Consider the following 19,026-nt stretch of genomic DNA (forward strand, 5'->3'; position numbering starts at 1 on the left):
CCTCATATTTAAATATGGAGGTGATTACTGGGACTATACCTTACCTGTCTTATCACATGTCTCTCCACTATTATTAAAATTCAGAGTGCTAATCTTCTCCCTTTAATTCCTTTATCAACAAGGGCTTACTGAATATTTGCTGTGTATACAGAATGGTTCCTTTCACTCAGTAAACTTAGAGACTAGTTGAAGAGATAAAACTTGCAAAATGAAACAAAGTGGTAAAATGCATTTTTAAAATATCATAAACAAGAAGGGGATTTTTATTTTTATGCAGAAGAAGTATTTTTTAAAAGAATTTTGTTTATGCCAGGTGCAGTGCCTCACACCTGTAATCCCAGCACTTTTAGAGGCCAAAGTGGGTAGATTGCTTGAGTCCAGGAGTTCGAGACCAGCCTGGGCCACATGGTGAAAGCCCGTCTCTACAAAAAGTAGCTGGGCATGATGGCACCTGTAGTCCCAGCTGGGAGGGACTACTTGGGAGGCTAAAGTGGGAGGATCCCTTGAGCCCAGGAAGCAGAGGTTGCAGTGAGCTGAGATTGAGCCACTGCACTTTAGCCTGGGCAACAGAACAGGACCCTGTTTCAAAAAAAAGTAAAATAGAAATGTGATTATTATATGTGGTAAATAGGAAACCTAGAAAGCCAGTTTCTAAGGGACAAGAAAATACTGAGCAGTTCACTGGCTTAGCCAAAAAGAGTAATTTCTTTTCTTAATCCCAGGAATGGAAGATTGCGAAACAATGGAAGATGTGTACATGGCTTCAGTGGAAACAGACCGAGGAGTAAAAGAACAGTTACATCTTTATGACACCAGAGGTCTACAGGAAGGCGTGGAGCTGCCAAAGCATTATTTTTCATTTGCTGATGGCTTTGTTCTTGTGTACAGTGTGAATAACCTTGAATCCTTTCAAAGAGTGGAGCTTCTGAAGAAAGAAATTGATAAGTTCAAAGACAAAAAAGAGGCAAGTGGATAAAAATGCCAAATGTGAATTATAATACCATTTAAATTATAGCACAGACTTTTGGGTAGTTTATTTTCAGATCATTACAATGTATTCTTAGTATCTGTAAAACCTTAACCCTTTACAGTTTTTTTCTTTTCTTTTCTTTTCTTTTCTTTTTTGTTTTTTTGTTTTTGTTTTTGTTTTGTTTTTTGAAACGGAGTCTCGCTCTGTCTCCCAGGCAGGAGTGCAAAGTGCAATGGTACGATCTTGGCTCTCTGCAACCTCCGCCTCCCAGGTACAAGCGATTCTCCTCCCCAGAGGAGAACCAGCTACTGCTTCAGCCTCCCCAGTAGCTGGGATTACAGGTGTGTGCCACTACGCCCGGTTAATTTTTATATTTTTAGTGGAGACAGGGTATCACCATGTTGACCAGGCTGGTCTTGAACTCCTAACCTCAAATGCTCTGCTGGCCTTGGCCTTCCAAAGTGCTGGGATTACAGGTGTGAGCCACCATGCCCGGCCTAGAATTTTTTTCTTAACCCAAGAAATACAGGACTGACTGAATTTAGTCAGGACCAGAATTTGACTTTCTGCCTTTTGCTTGTTACTATGTACAAGTTGAATTTTAATGACTTCTTATCTCAAGTACTACATAATTCATTTTATGTTCTTTGGTATTGCTGTTTCCATGGGTTTTTAAAATTTGTTTGTTTGTTTTTGAGACAGAGTCTCTCTCTTTCACCCAGGCTGGAGTGCAATGGCACGATCTTGGCTCACTGCAACCCCTGCCTCCCAGGTTCAAACGATTCTCCTGCCTCAGCCTCCCGAGTAGCTGGGACTACCGGCATGTGCTACCATGCCCACTAATTTTTTGTATTTTTAGTAGAAACAGGGTTTCACCGTGTTAGCCAGGATGGTCTCAATCTCCTGACCTTGTGATCCACCTGCCTCAGCCTCCCAAAGTGCTGAGATTACAGACGTGAGCCACTGTGCTCAGCCTCCTTGGGCTTTTTATTATCTCCTTGGGTACATAGGATTCTTGTCTTCAGGCTTACCGAGAAAAAAAAAAAAAAAAAAGAGCTAATAATTATTGGATTCTACCCATATACCACTTAAACATAAGATTCATATGCCTTACAGTGGTCTGTAAAGATTTAGATTACCTGGCCCACGCCTATCCTTTTCATCTCATCTTTATCATCTGCTTGTCTCTCACTATACTCCGGTGACACTGGTCTACTTTGTTTTTTCAACATGATAGTTTTGTTCTCCTATTAAACTTTCTCAGTGGCTTGTTTCCCTGCCTGAAACTGTCTTATCTCCAATCTTTCTCCAGATCTTCACGTGGCAGACTCTTCATTGTCTAGGGAACCAGATAATATACTGATTAACAGTACTGGCTAGATGGTAGAAGAAAACCAAAAACCAAAACAAACAGCAACAACAAAAAGTACTGGCTAGATGTTCTTAACTTATATTTTCTTTCTTTTTTTTTTTTTTTTTTTTTTTTTGGGACAGAGTCTAGCTCTGTCGCCCAGGCTGGAGTGCAGTGGCCGGATCTCAGCTCACTGTAGGCTCCGCCACCCGGGTTTAAGCCGTTCTCCTGCCTCAGCCTCCCAAGTAGCTGGGACTACAGGCGCCCACCACCTCGCCTGGCTAGTTTTTTTTGTACTTTTTAGTAGAGACGGAGTTTCACCATGTTAGCCAGGATGGTCTCGATCTCCTGACCTCGTGATCTGCCCGTCTCGGCCTCCCAAAGTGCTGGGATTACAGGTTTGAGCCACCGCGCCCGGCCTTAACTTATATTTTCATATGCTTTTTTGTTAAGCTTTTATTTTGAGACAGTTGTTGAGTCACATGCAGTTTTAAGAAGTAACACAGAGAGGTCCCTTACCCGTTTGTCCCAGTGGTACCATCTTCAAAACTGTAGTACATCATAACCACTGTATTTATGTTGATTGTCAAGACACAGAACATTTCCACCACCACAAAGATCCCTCATGTTACTCTTTTATAGCTGCCCACTTCCTTCCCATCTTCACCCCCACCTTAACCCTTGGTAACCACTAATCTGGTCTCCATTTCTATAATTGTGTCATTTCAAGATTGTTACATAAATCAGTGGTCCCCAGTCTTTTTGGCATCAGGGACCAGTTTTGTGGATGACCGTTTTTCCACAGATGGAGTTGGGGTGGTTTGGGGATGAAGCTGTTCCCCCTCAGATCATCAGCCATTGGATTCTCAGAAAGAGCGTGCAACCTAGATCCCTCATGTGTGCAGTTCACAATTCGATTCTCGAGCTCCTGTGAGAATCTCGTGCCAGCACTGATCTGACAGGAGGCAGAGCTCAGGTGGTCATGCTTACTCGCTTCCTGCTCACCTCCTGTTGTGTGGCCCGGTTCCTAACAGGCCCTGCACTGGTACCATGCATGACCTAGGGGTTGGGGACCCCTGACATAAAAGATATCATACAGGCCAGGCACAGTGGCTCACACCTGTAATCCCAGTACTTTGGGAGGCCGAGGTGGGTGGATCATGAGGTCAGGAGTTTGAGTCCAGCCTAACCCACATGGTGAAACTTTGTTTCTACTAAAAAAATACAAAAAGTAGCCTGGTGTGGTGGTGCGCACCTGTAACCCCAGCTACTCAGGAGGCTGAGGCAGGAGAATCGCTTGAAATCTGGGAGGCAGAGGTTGCAGCAGTGAGCTGAGATCACACCAGCCTGGGTGACAGAGCAAGACTCCATCTCAAAAAAATAAATAAATAAATAAAATAAATCATACAATATGTGATCTTTTGGGATTGGCTTTTTTCACTCACATATTCTCTGGAGATTCATCCAAGTCACTGCATGTATCAGTAGTTCATTTCTTTTTCTTGGTGAGTAGTATACCGTGGTATGTACCAAACTCTTTTTAACCATTATCTGTTGTAAGACATCTGGGTTATTGATATTTTATTTAGAATACTAATTTACTTTGTAAATAGATAACATATTCACAAGGTTTTGAAAAGATGTAAGAAGGCATGAAAACTCCTCTCCCCCGTATTTTCCATCTTTCCCACCGAAACAGGCAAATGCTGTAATTATTTATTGGGTATCCTCCAGAGACCGCTCTCTGCCCCACAGAAGTTGAAAGGTCAATGAACACTCATGTACTAGATACTTAAATCTTGGCTTTGGTTCTCAGCTTTTCTGCTTCAGTTTCCTTATCTGTAAAAGGAGAATAATAGTACCTTCCTCATATGCTTCTTCAATCCCCATAATCATATTAATTCAGTGAATGCTTATTGAGCAACTACTATGTGCCAGGCATTGTTCTAGGTACAGGGAATGTGTTAGAGAACAAAACAGCCCATATCTCAGTAAATCTTCTATTTTTGGAGTGAGAGAGACAGTAAATAAATATATTTAATACATTACAAAGAGTGATGCTATGTAGAAAAGCAGAATGGGGAATGAGGGTGCTATTTTGTGTGACTGTAGCAGATATTTGAAGGAAGTAAGGATGGAGGGAGCAAAGCTGATGTCTGGAAGGAAGAGTGCTCCAGGTGGAGGGAATAGCTAGTGCCAAGGATCTGAGGTCGGAATTTGCTTGCCACGTTCAGGAATCAGCAGTGAAGCCAGAGTGGGCTAGCAGGTATGTTGTAGGTGATGAGGGCACTTTGCTTTTCACTTTTAGTGAGATCAGAAGGCACTGGTTTGGGGCAAAGGAATGACATGGTTTAAGTTGCATGTATTTATTTTCATGTTTGGTTTTAAAAATTGAGTCAGTAATGTTTGCACATGGTTCAGAAATGGGGACTGTGTTGAGTCTGGTTCCCACATCTGTCCTCAACCACCAAGATCCTATACATTAAGCATGCTTTTTAAAATATTTTTACCAGTTTTGAGGCAGTTGTCCAAAGTTTCTTTATATAAATACAAGCAAATAGGAGTCTACGTTAAAAAGTATTTTTCCTCCTCTTTTTTTTTTCCCCTTATTTCAGACAGGGTCTTACTCTGTGGCGGGGAGCTATGGCATGATCATAGCTCATTGCAGCCTAAAACTTCTGGGCTCCAGTGACCTTCTGCCTCAGTCTCCTAAAGTAGCTGGGACTACAGGCGTGCATCACCATGCTTGCCTAATTTTTATTTTTATTTTATTTTTTTTTGTAAAGACAAGGTCTTGCTATGTGGTCCAGGCTGGTCTCCAACTCCTGGCTTCAAGTGATCCTCCTGCCTTGGCCTCCCAAAGTGCTGGGATTACGAGTGTGAGCCACCATGTGCCTAGCCTTTTTTCCCCTTTCTTACACCAGGTACATACTATCTTGTACCTTCTATTTTTCATGTAGCATATCTTGGAGTTCTTTGCATATCAGTACCCAGACTTTTTTCTGTTTTTTTTTTTTTTTTTTTTTTAATTGTAGAGGCAGGTCTTGTTATGTTGTTCAGGCTAGTCTCAAACTCCTGGTCTCAAACAGTCCTCCTTCTTCAGCCTCTCACACTGTTGGGATTACAGGTGTGAGCTACCACACCTACCCGCCCCCTGCCTTTTTTTCTTGGTAACTGATGAATAATATTCATCCTGTGGCTATAGTTGTATCATCCTTGTTTTTTTTTTTTTTGAGATGGAATCTCGCTGTTGCCCAGGCTAGAGTGCGGTGGCATGAACTCGGCCCACCGCAACCTCCGCCTCCCAGGTTCAAGTGATTTTCCTGCCTCAGCCTCCCAAGTAGCTGGGATTACAGGCATTTTCACCACCACGGCTGGCTAATTTTTGTATTTTTAGTAGAGATGGGGTTTCACCATGTTGGACAGGACAGGCTGGTCTTGAACTACTGACCTCAGGTGATCCACCCACCTCAGCCTCCCAAAGTGCTGGGATTACAGGTATGAGCCACCATGCCTGGCCGTTTGTTTTATTTAGATAACACTGTGTTTGTATGCTAATGGGAGAAAACTGATGATGAGGGGACTAAGTGCAGGAGTGACATCCTTGTCCAGGTAAAGGAGGATGGGTTTTAGGGCAGAGCGAATGGGCTTGGAAGATGGTAGGTTGTTAGATGTGGTGGCGGAAGGATGTGGAAACACTCTTTTTTTTTTTTTTTTTTTTGAGATGGGGTCTCGCTCTGTGGCCCAGGCTGGAGTGCAGTGGTGTGATCTCAGCTCACTGCAAGCTCTGTCTCCCGGGTTCACGCCGTTCTCCTGCCTCAGCCTCCTGGGTAGCTGGAACTACAGGTGCCCGCCACCACGCCCGGCTAATTTTTTTGTATTTTTAGTAGAGATGGGGTTTCACCATGTTAGCCAGGATGGTCTCGATCTCCTGACCTCGTGATCCATCCGCCTCTGCCTCCCAAAGTCCTGGGATTACAGGCGTGAGCCACCGCGCCCGGCTGAAATTCTCTTCTAATTGCGTATCTTACTGAAACAATATGGTCATCCGGTGAAAGGAAAGTGGGGAAGAGTAGATACTGGAACTTGTAGAAGGGCACCAAGGTATGCGATGTCTCATTACAGAGTAAATGGAGAAAATGTAATACATTTGCCGGAGAACGCCAGTTCATTTGAGGTCTGTGGTGTGATCTGGGCCAGCAGGGTTGTATGTTTTTCTCCGGCCATATTCAGCTAAATGGTGTAGGCAGAGTCTGGTTAACAGTTAAATTTAACAAGGGAGGGGTTTTGCCAGGTGAATATGGTGGGATAATGGGGGCGAGGGAGTGAATAAAAATAATCTAAGCTGGGTAGGGAGGAATTAAGCACATGAGTAGGGTGGAAGGACAGTGATAAAGGTAGTAGAGCCAGTAGGCTGTATGTCCTTGTGGTGGTTGGAATTCTTGCACTGGGGGCATTAGGCACGACTGGGAAGGCAGGAGTCAGAGTGGGATGCCTGGAGCTGAGATCAGAGAGAGCAGTTACAATGTCAAGGTCTAGGCTGGGTGTGGTGGTTCATGCCTGTAATCCCAGCACTTTGTGGAGCTGAGGCAGGAGGATTGCTTGAAGCAAGGAGTTTGAGACCAGCTCCAGCAACAAAGTAAGACCCCATCTCTAAAAACAAAAAAAATAGCTGGGCATGATGGCGCATGCCTGTGGTCACAGCTGCTTGGTAGGCTGAGGAGGAGGATCAGGATCGCTTGAGCCCAGAAACCCAAGGCTGCAAAGAGAGAGAGAGAGAGAGAGACAGAGAGAGAGACTGGTGGATGGCTGAGGTAAGGATGATGAGACCACTGGAGAAGTCAAAGAATGAGAGACCAGGTTACTTGGAAGCAGCATCCGCATGGCTAGTGAAATCACTAAGAATTATGACCAGAGTAACGGCGAGGACGGGTTGACCATGAGCCAGCTCTGTGATGAGCAGTTGGGTGGCCAGCCCAGGGTTAGTAGGTACAACAGACTGATAGCATCAGCCTTCTGCAGGGGTTTTAGAGGACACCATTGGAGGTAGCATTGAGGGGCAAGGAGGACATCTTACCTGAACCTCGTGGTAGTGGTAGGAGGGGAATGATAGGGGAAGCAGGACTGCAAGGCCACTAGGAAAGGTGAAGGGAACATTCAAAGCTGAGGTGGAGGACGCAGTGGGGGTGAGTCTTGCTGAATTCCAAGGGGTAAAGTGAACGAGTTTCTGCAGTTGGGAGGAGAGGGAGATGGAAGTCACAGTAGGGGATGTACACGAAGATGAAAATTTGGGTGATGAAGAATGACAGGAGGGCTTGAAGGGTGAGATAGAGTATGTGATCCCCCTAGAAAACCGGAGCTCTGGGCCCACTTTCATCCTGCCAGCAAGGCATGGCCTTACCTGGAGCACAGGGAGCTCAAGCTCAACGTACAGACAGGAAGGAAGACGGTAGTGGTTCCAAGGTCTGATGAGTTCACTGCTGCTCCTCAGAGGGACCTTCTTATGACAGTTCTTGCTGCCCCTCCTCTACTGTCACAGCATCCCGTGTAATCTTTATGGGCACTATCTGAAAATCTGGTTTGGGGTCTCTTCTCCTTCCCCCAAGCTTTGACTGCTGTATTCTGGTCACTTTTAGTGCCTGGTGTATAGTAAGCATTCGTGTAAAATGTTCCTGTTGGCACATACTTGTTTTTTTGGCCCATACATTTAACAGATCCTTAGCAGTCTAGTATTGGGAATAATGTGAACATAACAATCCCTGTTCTCATGGATACAGAACTCCCACAGCTTCAGTTGTCTTATTTTGAAGTACTGTGTTGCAAATCTGTCATACATCAAGTATAGCCAAACTGAAATGCAGACTCATTGAAACCAGTCTGTATCCTAGATGCCTATTTCCCAAGTCTATCTTCCATTCATACCTAAGCTAATTTTTTTTTTTTTTTTTATAGTTAGCAAACTAGAGCATCTGCCTTTTTTTTTTTTTTTTTTTTTTTTTTTTTTGAGATGGAGTTTTGTGCAGTCACCCAGGCTGGAGTGCAGTGGTGCCATCTCGGCTTACTGCAACCTCTGCCTCCCAGGTTCAAGTGATTCTCCTGCGTCAGCCTCCCAAGTAGAGGGGACTACAGGCGTATGCCACCATGCCCGGCTAATTTTCTTATTTTCAGTAGAGATGGGGTTTCACCCTGTTGGCCAGGGTGGTCTCGAACTCCTGACCTCAAGAGATCCATGAGCCTCGGCCTCCCAAAATGCTGGGAATACAGGCATGAGTCACTGCACCCAGCCGAGCATCTGCATTTTTAACAAAAACGCATTAAGGAGTAAGGTGATACCCTAATATCCAGTCACACTTGAGAATGAGTTTAATGAAGCAGGTTTGTTAAGTGGAACAGTTTTCCCTATGTCTCCATTTTGCCCAGGAACTGATGTTGGCAAAGTACTAGTATGATCTTTTCAATCCGTTTTCTTTCAGGTAGCAATTGTTGTATTAGGAAACAAAATCGACCTTTCTGAGCAGAGACAAGTGGACGCTGAAGTGGCACAGCAGTGGGCAAAAACTGAGAAAGTGAGACTGTGGGAGGTGACTGTTACAGATCGGAAAACTCTGATTGAACCATTCACTTTATTAGCCAGTAAACTTTCTCAACCCCAGAGCAAATCAAGCTTTCCTTTGCCTGGGAGGAAAAACAAAGGTAACTCTAGTTCTGAGAACTAAAAATCAGTAATTTCACAATTGTATGTTGAATAGCGACTGCCTTTAAGTGTCTGTGAACATGGAGTAATATCACTATTTAAAATAGGCCGTTTGTATCTACCTTTGGTCCTTAGGAAGATTCCCAAGGAAGTCATTTAATGCACTTTAGATGTTAAAAGTATTTGGGCTAAGGTTATTATTGCCTGTTATGAAATAATATATTCTTATTCTCATTGTTTGAAACCTGTCTTTGAAATAGCACCTTTGTTATTTATGTTGTACTTGTGAAAACAGTAAAATAAAGTTTGGACAGTTATGCAAATGCACCTATGTGTAACTTCCCCCTATCCCCAAGCTGTTTCAGAAGATACCATAAATCATTCTGTTACATTATGCAAACTTCTAAGCTCAGACATGACTTTGTTTTTAAAAAGTTCATTTATCTAACGTCTAGGATTATAGAACACTTTTTATGTCTAAATTGGACCCAAAACATTGAACAGTGTGGGGCAGTAAGCTAAATTTCATCCTGTGGAGATTTTGCTAAACAGACTAAGACCCGTGATTTAGGGTCAAATTAGAATGTTTCGCATGATTTGAGGTGCCAGGTAGTGTAAGTAGGTTCATCACACTCTAAGGCCGTTTTTTCTTCAGCCAGATCCCTGTTGGTAGACCAGATACTTGAGGGCAAACTGTTTGCTCCTCCTCTGGAAAATGGTTAGGCACTTAAGGACAGTAAAGCCGTATTTTCTGGAAGGAAGACTGTATCTTCTGGAATAGTCTTCTAGAAAACTAGTCATATACAATGAAAGTATCAAAAATACTGGGCTCTAGATGGTCTAACTTAGATGTATGAATTTGTGTTGTTTCTCTAAAGATTTTGGCAAGACTTGAGCAATGTGGCTGATTGTAACTTTATTAATTTAAAAGGAAGTAAGCAAGCTAGTGGTTTCATCTGTGAAATAACTATTTTGATTGAAATGTAAAATAAGCTATTCGGCAAAGAACATATTAAAACATCAAGTAATTTGTAACATCTTAAATGGAATACTTTTTTTCATGAGCTCAAGTGAAGAACTACTACATATAAAAGACAATACTTATAAATCAGCTATTGCTGCTACAGTAGAATTCTTCAAAATTTCTCATAAATTCATTTTTTGGTCAAAAAATTACCACTCAGACACTAACTCACCCCTTACCTTTTCCCCCAGTTATTGAATATTAATCTAGCTTTTCCCTCCATACATGTTACATAGATGGACAAATGCTTTCATAATGATTTTTAAATAAGTACCTTCCAGTTTGTTTTGTTTCCTGCTAATGCAACGTAGTCTATATTAGTACAGACAGAGTTACAAATTCTTTTTAAATTCTGTAATGAAAGACACACAGAAACAGCACTGCTGGGTCATGCCATGTGTATACTTAGGTACTGCCAAAATGCCCCCTACGGCAGTGTACCAGTTTATCCCTGACAGAACCCATTTCCCATGTACTTGCTACTACAGCATCTGCAAGTCAGAAAACGCTTTAAAAAAAAATGCAGTAGGGTTCATCTTTGAAGCCTAAATGGGGTAGATTATTTAACCTTGTCTAGGATACCTCAACATCTACAGCTGTGTAAAGTACAGATCCTAATATGGGTAAATAATACCTACTAAATATGCATTATTTTTAGCTTGTTTTAGAAGCAGATACCTATCGATTTCAGAAGAATCTGCAAACAGCAACCAAAAGGCAAAATAAAAGTAAATGAACACAGCAGTATTAGGCGGTTTTTAATATTGTTTATTAGCACAGTAACAAATGCAGACTTAAGTAGTCCACAACATATAACCAATCCACTGAGCAACTCCTATTCCACGCCTTACAGTTAACAGCTTAAGGTATTTCACTACAGGTTTTCACAAGTCCTGATTTAAACCTTTTTTAAACAAAGTAGATTGGCATATAAAATAAAACACATTACTCATCTCCTATATGGTGTCTTACAGCCACGTGTCCATTTTATATATATGAGATGACAGTCTCTAAAAACTCTGTTAAATATCAATGTTCCCTTCCAAGAAGGGAAAACAAATTCCAATTTTGTTTTAAACAAAAAGTATGTAGTCTTAGAGGGACTTTACATAAATGGCCATATGTGTAACCTGTACAAAATTAAGCTGTTTTAAATTTACAGACTACAAGCAACTGAACCCAAATGTCTAAATGTACATTCTTTTCTGTACTACATTTCAGCTAATATTGCAGAACTAATGACAATTTTAAAAGTTGCTATTACCAATTCTGTCTACTGTAGCAAGATACCTTAAGTTACAACAAAATCTTAGGAAATAAGACTGAATAATATCTGTTATAGAAATACCCTACTCTTTACCAACTCCCACCCTCCCTGACCCCTTCAGAATCATAAGCAGCTCTCTTCTGTGACAAATAATGTAAGAACTGTGAAAACCCAGTTTATGTAGCGTATCTCTTGGTCCACTGTCTGGCCATTCTGTCATGTTCTGCTCTGTTGGTCATATACTGAGTGGCAATACTTCCCACCAAGGGGTCGGCTGGAAGAAAAGAATGTAGATTACTTTGGAGAAAGGAAAAGAACATTTTAAACTTTAGCAAATACATTAGTGACAGCTTGGGCAGACATGTACAACCAAGTATGTGTGATCAAACCCATCTTCGAAACACCACTCCACTATGCCGGATATTTTTCCATCAAAAATTTAAAAATCGTAACATGGGAGGAAGAGGGAATGCTCAGGCTTTAGTTTACTGGTCTGTCTGTATCTTAGTTCATTCCATTTTTCTCCCAATAAACAACACCCGATTGGAGTTTCTTTACTCTTATGTGTTAGGCTGAGTTCAGTGGAGACTGGAACGGTCAAGGCTCCAGACTACAATGAACATCCAACTGTGTTGATGTGACGCTTAGCTCAGTGTCACCAGTTATGGCATTGTGAATACTGTGAAGTCTTCGGGGCTGTTGCAATGCAACACTATTTACCTTTACACTGGTTAAAGTGCCAGGTTGCCAGGCAAAACCTGGACCTCCAATTAAGTATAGTATTTCTCTGAATCTTAGGATCTTTAATAACTAAATTTATATTTGGTTTACCTAGAAAATAAAATAAATAATATATGTGTGTATAGACACACATATATATATTTATATATATATACACACATTTTTTTTTTTTTTTTTTTTTGAGACAGGGTCTCACTTTGCCACCCAGGCTGGAGTTCTGTGCAGTGAGCGGCATGCTCATGGCTCACTGCAGCCTTGACCTTCTGGGTTCAAACAATCCTGCCACCTCAGCCACCCTAGTAGCTGGGACTACAGAAAAATATTTTTTAAATGAAATGAAGTCCCAAAAAAGTCACAATTCAATAGTCACTAAGTATTTAACAAATACCATTTTCAAAACTGAGTGCCATCTCAGTGACCAGCTATGGGCACATGCCCACTGAACCCCACAGGCAAGGTGAGGCTTGCCAGGCAGATGACTTGGCATTTAGAAGTGTATGATTTGTTTTATAAGAACTATATGGGAAATTAAGCAACAGGAAAAAAAAAATAGAGGGAAGAATAACTGAAACTGTAAAAGCCCAAGGCAAACTTCGTCTTCAGTTTAAAATACCTTGTTGCTAGAATATACTGATTAATGAAGTTGTATGTCTCAACTAGTAGACTGAACTTCTTGATTAAAACTTTCTTTGAAAAGCAGATTAGTTTTTATATTCATAAAGTTTTGCAGAAAAATTAGTTTTGTCCTTTGAAAGCTTTTGGAAACAAGTACTTTTCAGGTGAGGAAGAATAAAACAAGGTAAAGAATTATTAACCTTACCAGGATTACAGTCTGTAAGAAGTGAGCAGATAGAAAGGAGGACTTTAGAAATGGTTAGTGCTGGACTCCAATTATCTTTCAATATGTCCAAGCAAATAACACCTTGACTGTTAATATTACAATGATAGATTCTTGTCCGAAATGTAACCTAAGGAAAACAAGGAAGTGTCAAACAATAGTTAAAAAGCAAACAAACTTTTTACTAAATACTCAACTGAATGACCCTAATTAGAAAGAAAGAAAAAAAAAAAAACTCCCAGATAGGTAGTTTTTAAAAAGGTGAATAAAAGCAGTTTTAATTAAAGCTGTCAAGAAGATAGACTTGTTTAATAAATTTGATTAGAAAGTGTTCACTGACCATCTCAGGGACTGTGTCAATTTCATTTAAAATGTTACGTCCCCTGATGGTAAGTTCAGTACTTCCTAATTTTATCTTTAGCAATTTTAAATCTTTTAAATATTAACATTTCCAAGTCTGAATAGCTAATTGTTTGCTGACCTCTTGTGCTAGCTGGTAGTACTACACTGCCTCAAAGTAAGTTTTAAAATACTTAAAAGCTTTAAAATATTTAAAATCGTAAGTCTCTCTTAAAAACTGAAGTGCAACATAATAGGTACCTAAAGATAATTAAACAACATACTTAGCAAACAATGACTACACCCAAAAAGCTGAACAAAATTTGAAGAGAAGTCTACTTCTGCTTTTTTCTGACCTTTACATCAGGTCCCACAGACATCCTGTCTACCTAAATCACAGAATTTACTAACTATGTAATCGAGTGTCCATGGATGCAGAGCCAGTAATGGGCAAGGACCACAGCAGAACACAAGCCACATGAGCAGGTGTTATTTGGGTCTCTTAATTTTTATTTGTGAAATATACCAAAACACAAAGTAAAAATTACCTGTAATTTTACCAGTTTTTTAAAAAAGTGACTTTCAATTACTTATTGTTGCTGCAACTGTACTTTTATCTGGCAGTCTACCTAATCCCCAAAGACTGCGTTTTATTTCTGACTGAATGAGAATCACAGATTGAGTACAAGAGCTGGGTGACTTGGGCAATCCCCACCTCTCCTAGAAAGAAAACTGAGGCCTGGAGGTAAGGAATTGAGCAAGACCAAAACATGACAGGGAGCAGAACAGAATCCAAAACTTTGGTAAGAGATTCTGATTCTCTAGTTGTTTGACCTCCTGACCTGTCCTGCCTCCTTTTTTTGGGGTCTCGCTTTGTTGCCCAGACTGGACTCAAACTCTTGAGCTCAAACAGTCCTCCCAAGTAGCCGGACTACAGGTGCACATCACTGCACCTGGCTTGACACCATTTTTAACTGTTTAAAACCCTTCTCTATGGGCTGGAAAACGGGGGATTAATTCTAGGTTGATGACAATATTACTATAAATAGCGTAATTTTACGCACCATCAAAACAAAGCACTTACACCTAGAATGGTCTCTGCCAGATAAGGCAAAATCAACCTAAATAAGTGTTTTGTATATGTTAAAATACTCAGATCTATTAGGACATAAGATAAATCTAGGTTTTGTGATTAAAAATTAAATTTAGAAAAACCTCAACAGTTGCTCTCTTGTGGGAATTAGTAAATTTGAGCATACAGGGAGATTTCTTACCTTTGGAGGCTTGAAGGGATATTCTGGTGTAAAAGTGATATCGAGAAAGAATACACCACCCTCATACACGGATCCTGGAGGCCCTAGAATGGTTGATCTCCATTCATAGATGTTATCACCTTTGGGACCAGCACTGTGAATAATACATCAACAAATAAGCAGATGGTGGCACTATCCCAATTTTTACAGTGTACTAAAAAGGATGGAAAGATTACCTCTCTCCTCTCTTGTTTACTGTGTGGATTCTCTTTACAAAACAAGTACAGAAATGGATGCAGAACTGCCACAAACCCATAGCCATTGGTCAAGTAAGTAAAGTGGATGATAAAAGAATGTTAAAACCATTCTAAGCCTACCTAGCTACGAAGAAGCAAGAAACTTGCCTCAATTCTCAAACCTCTCCTTGACACGTAGGAAAGTGTAAACAATATTTAAATGAGAAACACATCTCAGCACCGAGAAGCTAAATTAGTGACAAATGACAGCAGTTTCTGCTCAGAGCTACATCATTTATGACCATCTTAAGCACAGAAGTTTCATTTTCTGACCCACTAACTGGTTCTTCCTTGCTCTTGTATCTCTATAATCTCACCTTAAAAAGAATCTAATAGATGGCCATACTTTTTACATTATAAACCATGTTAGGTGGGAGAGGGAGAAGAATGGTAAGTATCCAGTTACAGGTTATTCAATTTTCATTTCAATATGTATTCCATAATTGGGTTCTCTAAATTTAATACTTAAAGACATTCCTCCAACCCCGTTAGCTGTTACTATAAATCACTGTTACATGGTACACCATAATTTGGCCACCATTCTAAAGCATTGTGTTGGCTTCTGGAGTGCCACTGTGCCCAGCAAAACTACTCTTTTAACTAAATATACGATGTGAATTGGATTTATTCACTCATTTACTGAATGCCCATGTACTAGGCAGAGGGTTAAATGTCAGGAGTTTTCATACTGAACAAGACCAACTCCTTCAAGATGCCCTCTGCTAACTGGTTACAAAGTCTGATGCCTCCATTTAAGAGAAAGAAGAGATGAAGAGGGAGGGAATAAAAAGCCTACCCATGGGCCTGTACTTGCCCCAAACCCATCACGTTTTTCTCTTGGTCTGAAATTTGGTGTGAGAGATGCAACAGGTTAGGGGAATGAGCTATTACAAAGGAAAAGCAGAGGAGAATACAAGCTGAGGAAGAAAACATGACATGGCAAAAAAGGTGGGAGAAAGTATGGGCAACCGAATAGCGGGTAATGGGAAGAACAGGGCCCAGACTGGCCAAGAGGCAGAAAGAGCTCGGACACTGTCTACCTCACAGGAATGTTTTCAGAATTAAGTGAGAGAAAGAAGGAAACTATAGAGCAACACACCCCCACGAGTATTCTCTCATTAAACAGCAGTGAGATCACCATTATTAATCCTTTAATATCTCTTTGTGATGGGTATTACCAAAAACTATTAAAAACTTGCTTTACTTTTTATTTTTGAAATGGTCTTGATCCACTACCCAGCCTGGAATGCAGTGAGTGGCACGATCTCGGGTCACTGAAGCCTTGACTTCTAGGCTCCAGTGATCCTCCCACCTTAGCCACCTGAGTAGCTGGGACTACAGGCATACAGCACCACACCTGGCTAATGTTTTCTGTTTCATTTGTATAGACTGAGGTCTCACTATGTTGCCCAGGCTGGTCTTGAACTCCTAGGCTCAAGCAATCCTCCTACCTCAGCCTCCCAGAGTGCTGGGATTATAAGTGTAAGCCACCAAAAAATTTGTTTTAGATTAGATACAGAGAGAGATTTTCTTTCTTTTTTTTTTTTTAAAGGCGGAGTTTTGTTCTTGTTGCCCAGGCTAGAGTGCAATGGCACGATCTCGGCTCACTGCAACCTCCGCCTCCCGGGTTCAAGCGAGTCTCCTGCCTCAGCCTCCTGAGTAACTGGGATTACAGGCATGCGCCATTATGCCTGGCTAATTTTGTGTTTTGGTAGACACAGGGTTTCACCATGTTTGTCAGGCTGGTCTTGAACTCCCTATCTCAGGTGATCCACCGGCCTCGGCCTCCCAAAGTACTGCGATTACAGGCATGAGCCACTGCACCCGGCCAGAGATTTTTTAACATTGTCTACACCATGAAGTCATACTCTGTGTTTAAAAAAGATGACTTCATACTTTTACATGATATCTGATGGCAATTTTCCCAAGGTGGAGGAATGTAGGGAGAGCTCGTAATCAGCGCTCTCCCTCTAGAAACAGGCAGTAACTTCTCCAGTGAAATGATACTACTGTTACTGCTTCATTTCCTGAGGTTAGAACCGGTTCTTGGTCATCATACGTTTGCCTACCTGCCTACATGTTTGCATCCCCTCAAAATGTTTATGTTGAAATCCTAACCCTCAATGTGATGGTATTAGGAGGTGGAGTCTTTGAAGGTATTGGGTTGGGGGTAGAAATCCTCATGAAAAGGATTAGTGTCCTTAAAGAGAACCTCAAAAGCTCTTTTCTCTACCATATGAGGATACAGCAAGAAGACAGTTGTCTGGAAACCAAGAAATGCATCCTCACCAGACCTGAAGCTGCCAGTACCTTGATCTCATATTTCTAGCCTCCAGAACTGTGAGACATAAACTTCTGTTGTTTATAAGCCATCCAATTTATGGTACTTTGTTACAGCAAACTGAAGGAAGAAAGTCTAGAGACGCTGGCTGATACAGCTATGACACCTGGAGTGCAGTTAATGAAAAGTGGACTATGTATGGAAATAACACTAATATAGGGGTTGCAAATAAAGAGGAATGCTTTTTTATCTAGTTTATGGTAAACACTTAAAGGCAAAAGGCTACTCTAAAATCTTTTTACAGATGAGGAACCAAGGCCAAGAGTTCACTCAGAGAAGCCAGGCTCTCTAAAATCCAGTACTGACAATATTCCAAGCTGCCTCCTAAAAAGACACTAGAGCTCAGGAGTCACACCGTTCATGTTCAAGTTGGTAGTGCTAAGAAACTAACCTAGAAAAAACGAACGTGAGGGCAGTCTAACCCTAGAGGTGACATGCTGGCATAGGCCCAATGTTGCTGGTCCTTCAGTGCACAAAAAAGATAAAGGTTTACCACTATGTCACTACATGCAGACATATGGGTTGTACAGAAACTTGGTGGTTCCCAAATTTCACTGTGCATCAAAATAACCGATGGAACTTTCAAGGTTTCTATTTATTTATTTATTTTTTTTTGAGACAGAGTCTCGCTTAGTCACCCAGGCTGGAGTGCAATGGCGCGATCTCGGCTCACTGCAAGCCCGCCTCCCGGACGCCATTCTCCTGCCTCAGCCTCCCGAGTAGACAGGCGCCCGCCGCCTAGAGCATTTTTAGTAGAGGGGGTTTCACCGTGTTAGCCAGGATGGTCTCGATCTCCTGACCTCGTGATCCGCCCGCCTCGGCCTCCCAAAGTGGATTACAGGCATGCCCCACCCAAGGTTTCTAGACCCCACCCCAGGCCCAGTGAGTCTAGAATATCTAGAGGGGGACCGAAGAATCTATATATTTCAGTGCCCCACCCACAACCACGGCCTTGAAGCAGGGAGTCTGCATTTGGGAGCCGCTGCTACAGGTTACGAGTGGACAACCAGTCAGGAGCATAAGCTGTAACATTTCACAGTCTGTCACCTGTGACGGCTTATCACCTGTGATATGACCAGAAATCCAATTAAGATTGTTATGTCTCTCTAATCTGCTTGCAGTTTAGGTGTTAATTTTTTTTTGAAAGTTCAGAAAAAAGTAGAGAAAACAGAGAAAAGTTAAGGAGTCAAGTACACAACAATTACATAACGACAAAAAACGTATTACACTTGTGTTAAACTTCAAAACTGGAGAATAAAGGTGCAATATGAAAAATAATTAAATGCTAAGTGAAATAATATCAAATGTAGTTGACCCTGAAGAAAACTCAATAGTGAGGGATCCCTAACCTGTGGGCCCTCAGGAATTACTGTGAATGGTCTGAGAATCCACTGGAAAAGACCAAGCATTGTTACTGAATATCAAACTTTTTTTTTTTCTGAGATGGAGTCTTGCTGTGTCACCCAGGTTGGAGTATAGTGGTGTGATCTTGGCTCACTGCAACCTCCGCCTCGCGGGTTCAAGCGATTCTCCTGCCTCAGTCTCCCAAGCTGGGACTACAGGCGTGTGCCACCATGCCCAGTTAATTTCTGTAATTTTAGTAGAGCTGGAGTTTCACCATATTGGCTAGACTGGTCTCAAACTCCTGACCTTGTGATCCCACCCGCCTCAGCCTCCCACAAGTGCTGGGATTACAGGTGTGAGCCACCATGCTCGGCCCTGAATATCAAGCTTTAGATAGTCACTTAAAGCTGCTATTGGATGAATTCAGGTAGCTTTTTGTCATGTGTACTTTATCAGAGAATAAAACAGAAAAATTCTGATATGAGGGCCTACAATTTTAGTTTTTTACTAAGTTCTCATTGGGAAAGTTAGGATCTGCTGGCCTACAAAGTGGGCAGGCAGTCCCATC

At 41.5% G+C, this 19,026-nt stretch overlaps 2 protein-coding genes across 6 annotated transcripts in view; one reads left to right on the forward strand and one right to left on the reverse strand.

Moving 5' to 3' along the window:
• Nucleotides 1-11,088, forward strand: part of NKIRAS1 (NFKB inhibitor interacting Ras like 1) — a 32,230-nt gene extending 21,142 nt beyond the window's left edge. For all 3 annotated transcript variants that reach the window (XM_050779521.1, XM_050779522.1, XM_050779520.1), the window contains exons 3-4: nt 723-968; nt 8,799-11,088. In XM_050779521.1, the coding sequence (XP_050635478.1) occupies nt 723-968; nt 8,799-9,037 (485 nt within the window). In that variant the 3' untranslated portion in view covers nt 9,038-11,088. The remainder of the gene's footprint in view (nt 1-722; nt 969-8,798) is intronic.
• UBE2E1 (ubiquitin conjugating enzyme E2 E1) overlaps nt 10,785-19,026 on the reverse strand; it is an 85,016-nt gene continuing 76,774 nt past the window's right edge. For 2 of the 3 annotated variants that reach the window (XM_050779517.1, XM_050779519.1), the window contains 3 exons: nt 14,499-14,631; nt 12,868-13,015; nt 10,785-11,580 (listed from right to left, as the gene is read on the reverse strand). In XM_050779517.1, coding sequence (XP_050635474.1) covers nt 11,483-11,580; nt 12,868-13,015; nt 14,499-14,631 — 379 coding nt within the window. In that variant the 3' untranslated portion in view covers nt 10,785-11,482. The other variant, XM_050779518.1, reaches the window with a different exon arrangement.

This window comes from Macaca thibetana, chromosome 2 (genome assembly GCF_024542745.1).
Source record: "Macaca thibetana thibetana isolate TM-01 chromosome 2, ASM2454274v1, whole genome shotgun sequence".
NCBI classification, from domain to species: domain Eukaryota; kingdom Metazoa; phylum Chordata; class Mammalia; order Primates; family Cercopithecidae; genus Macaca; species Macaca thibetana.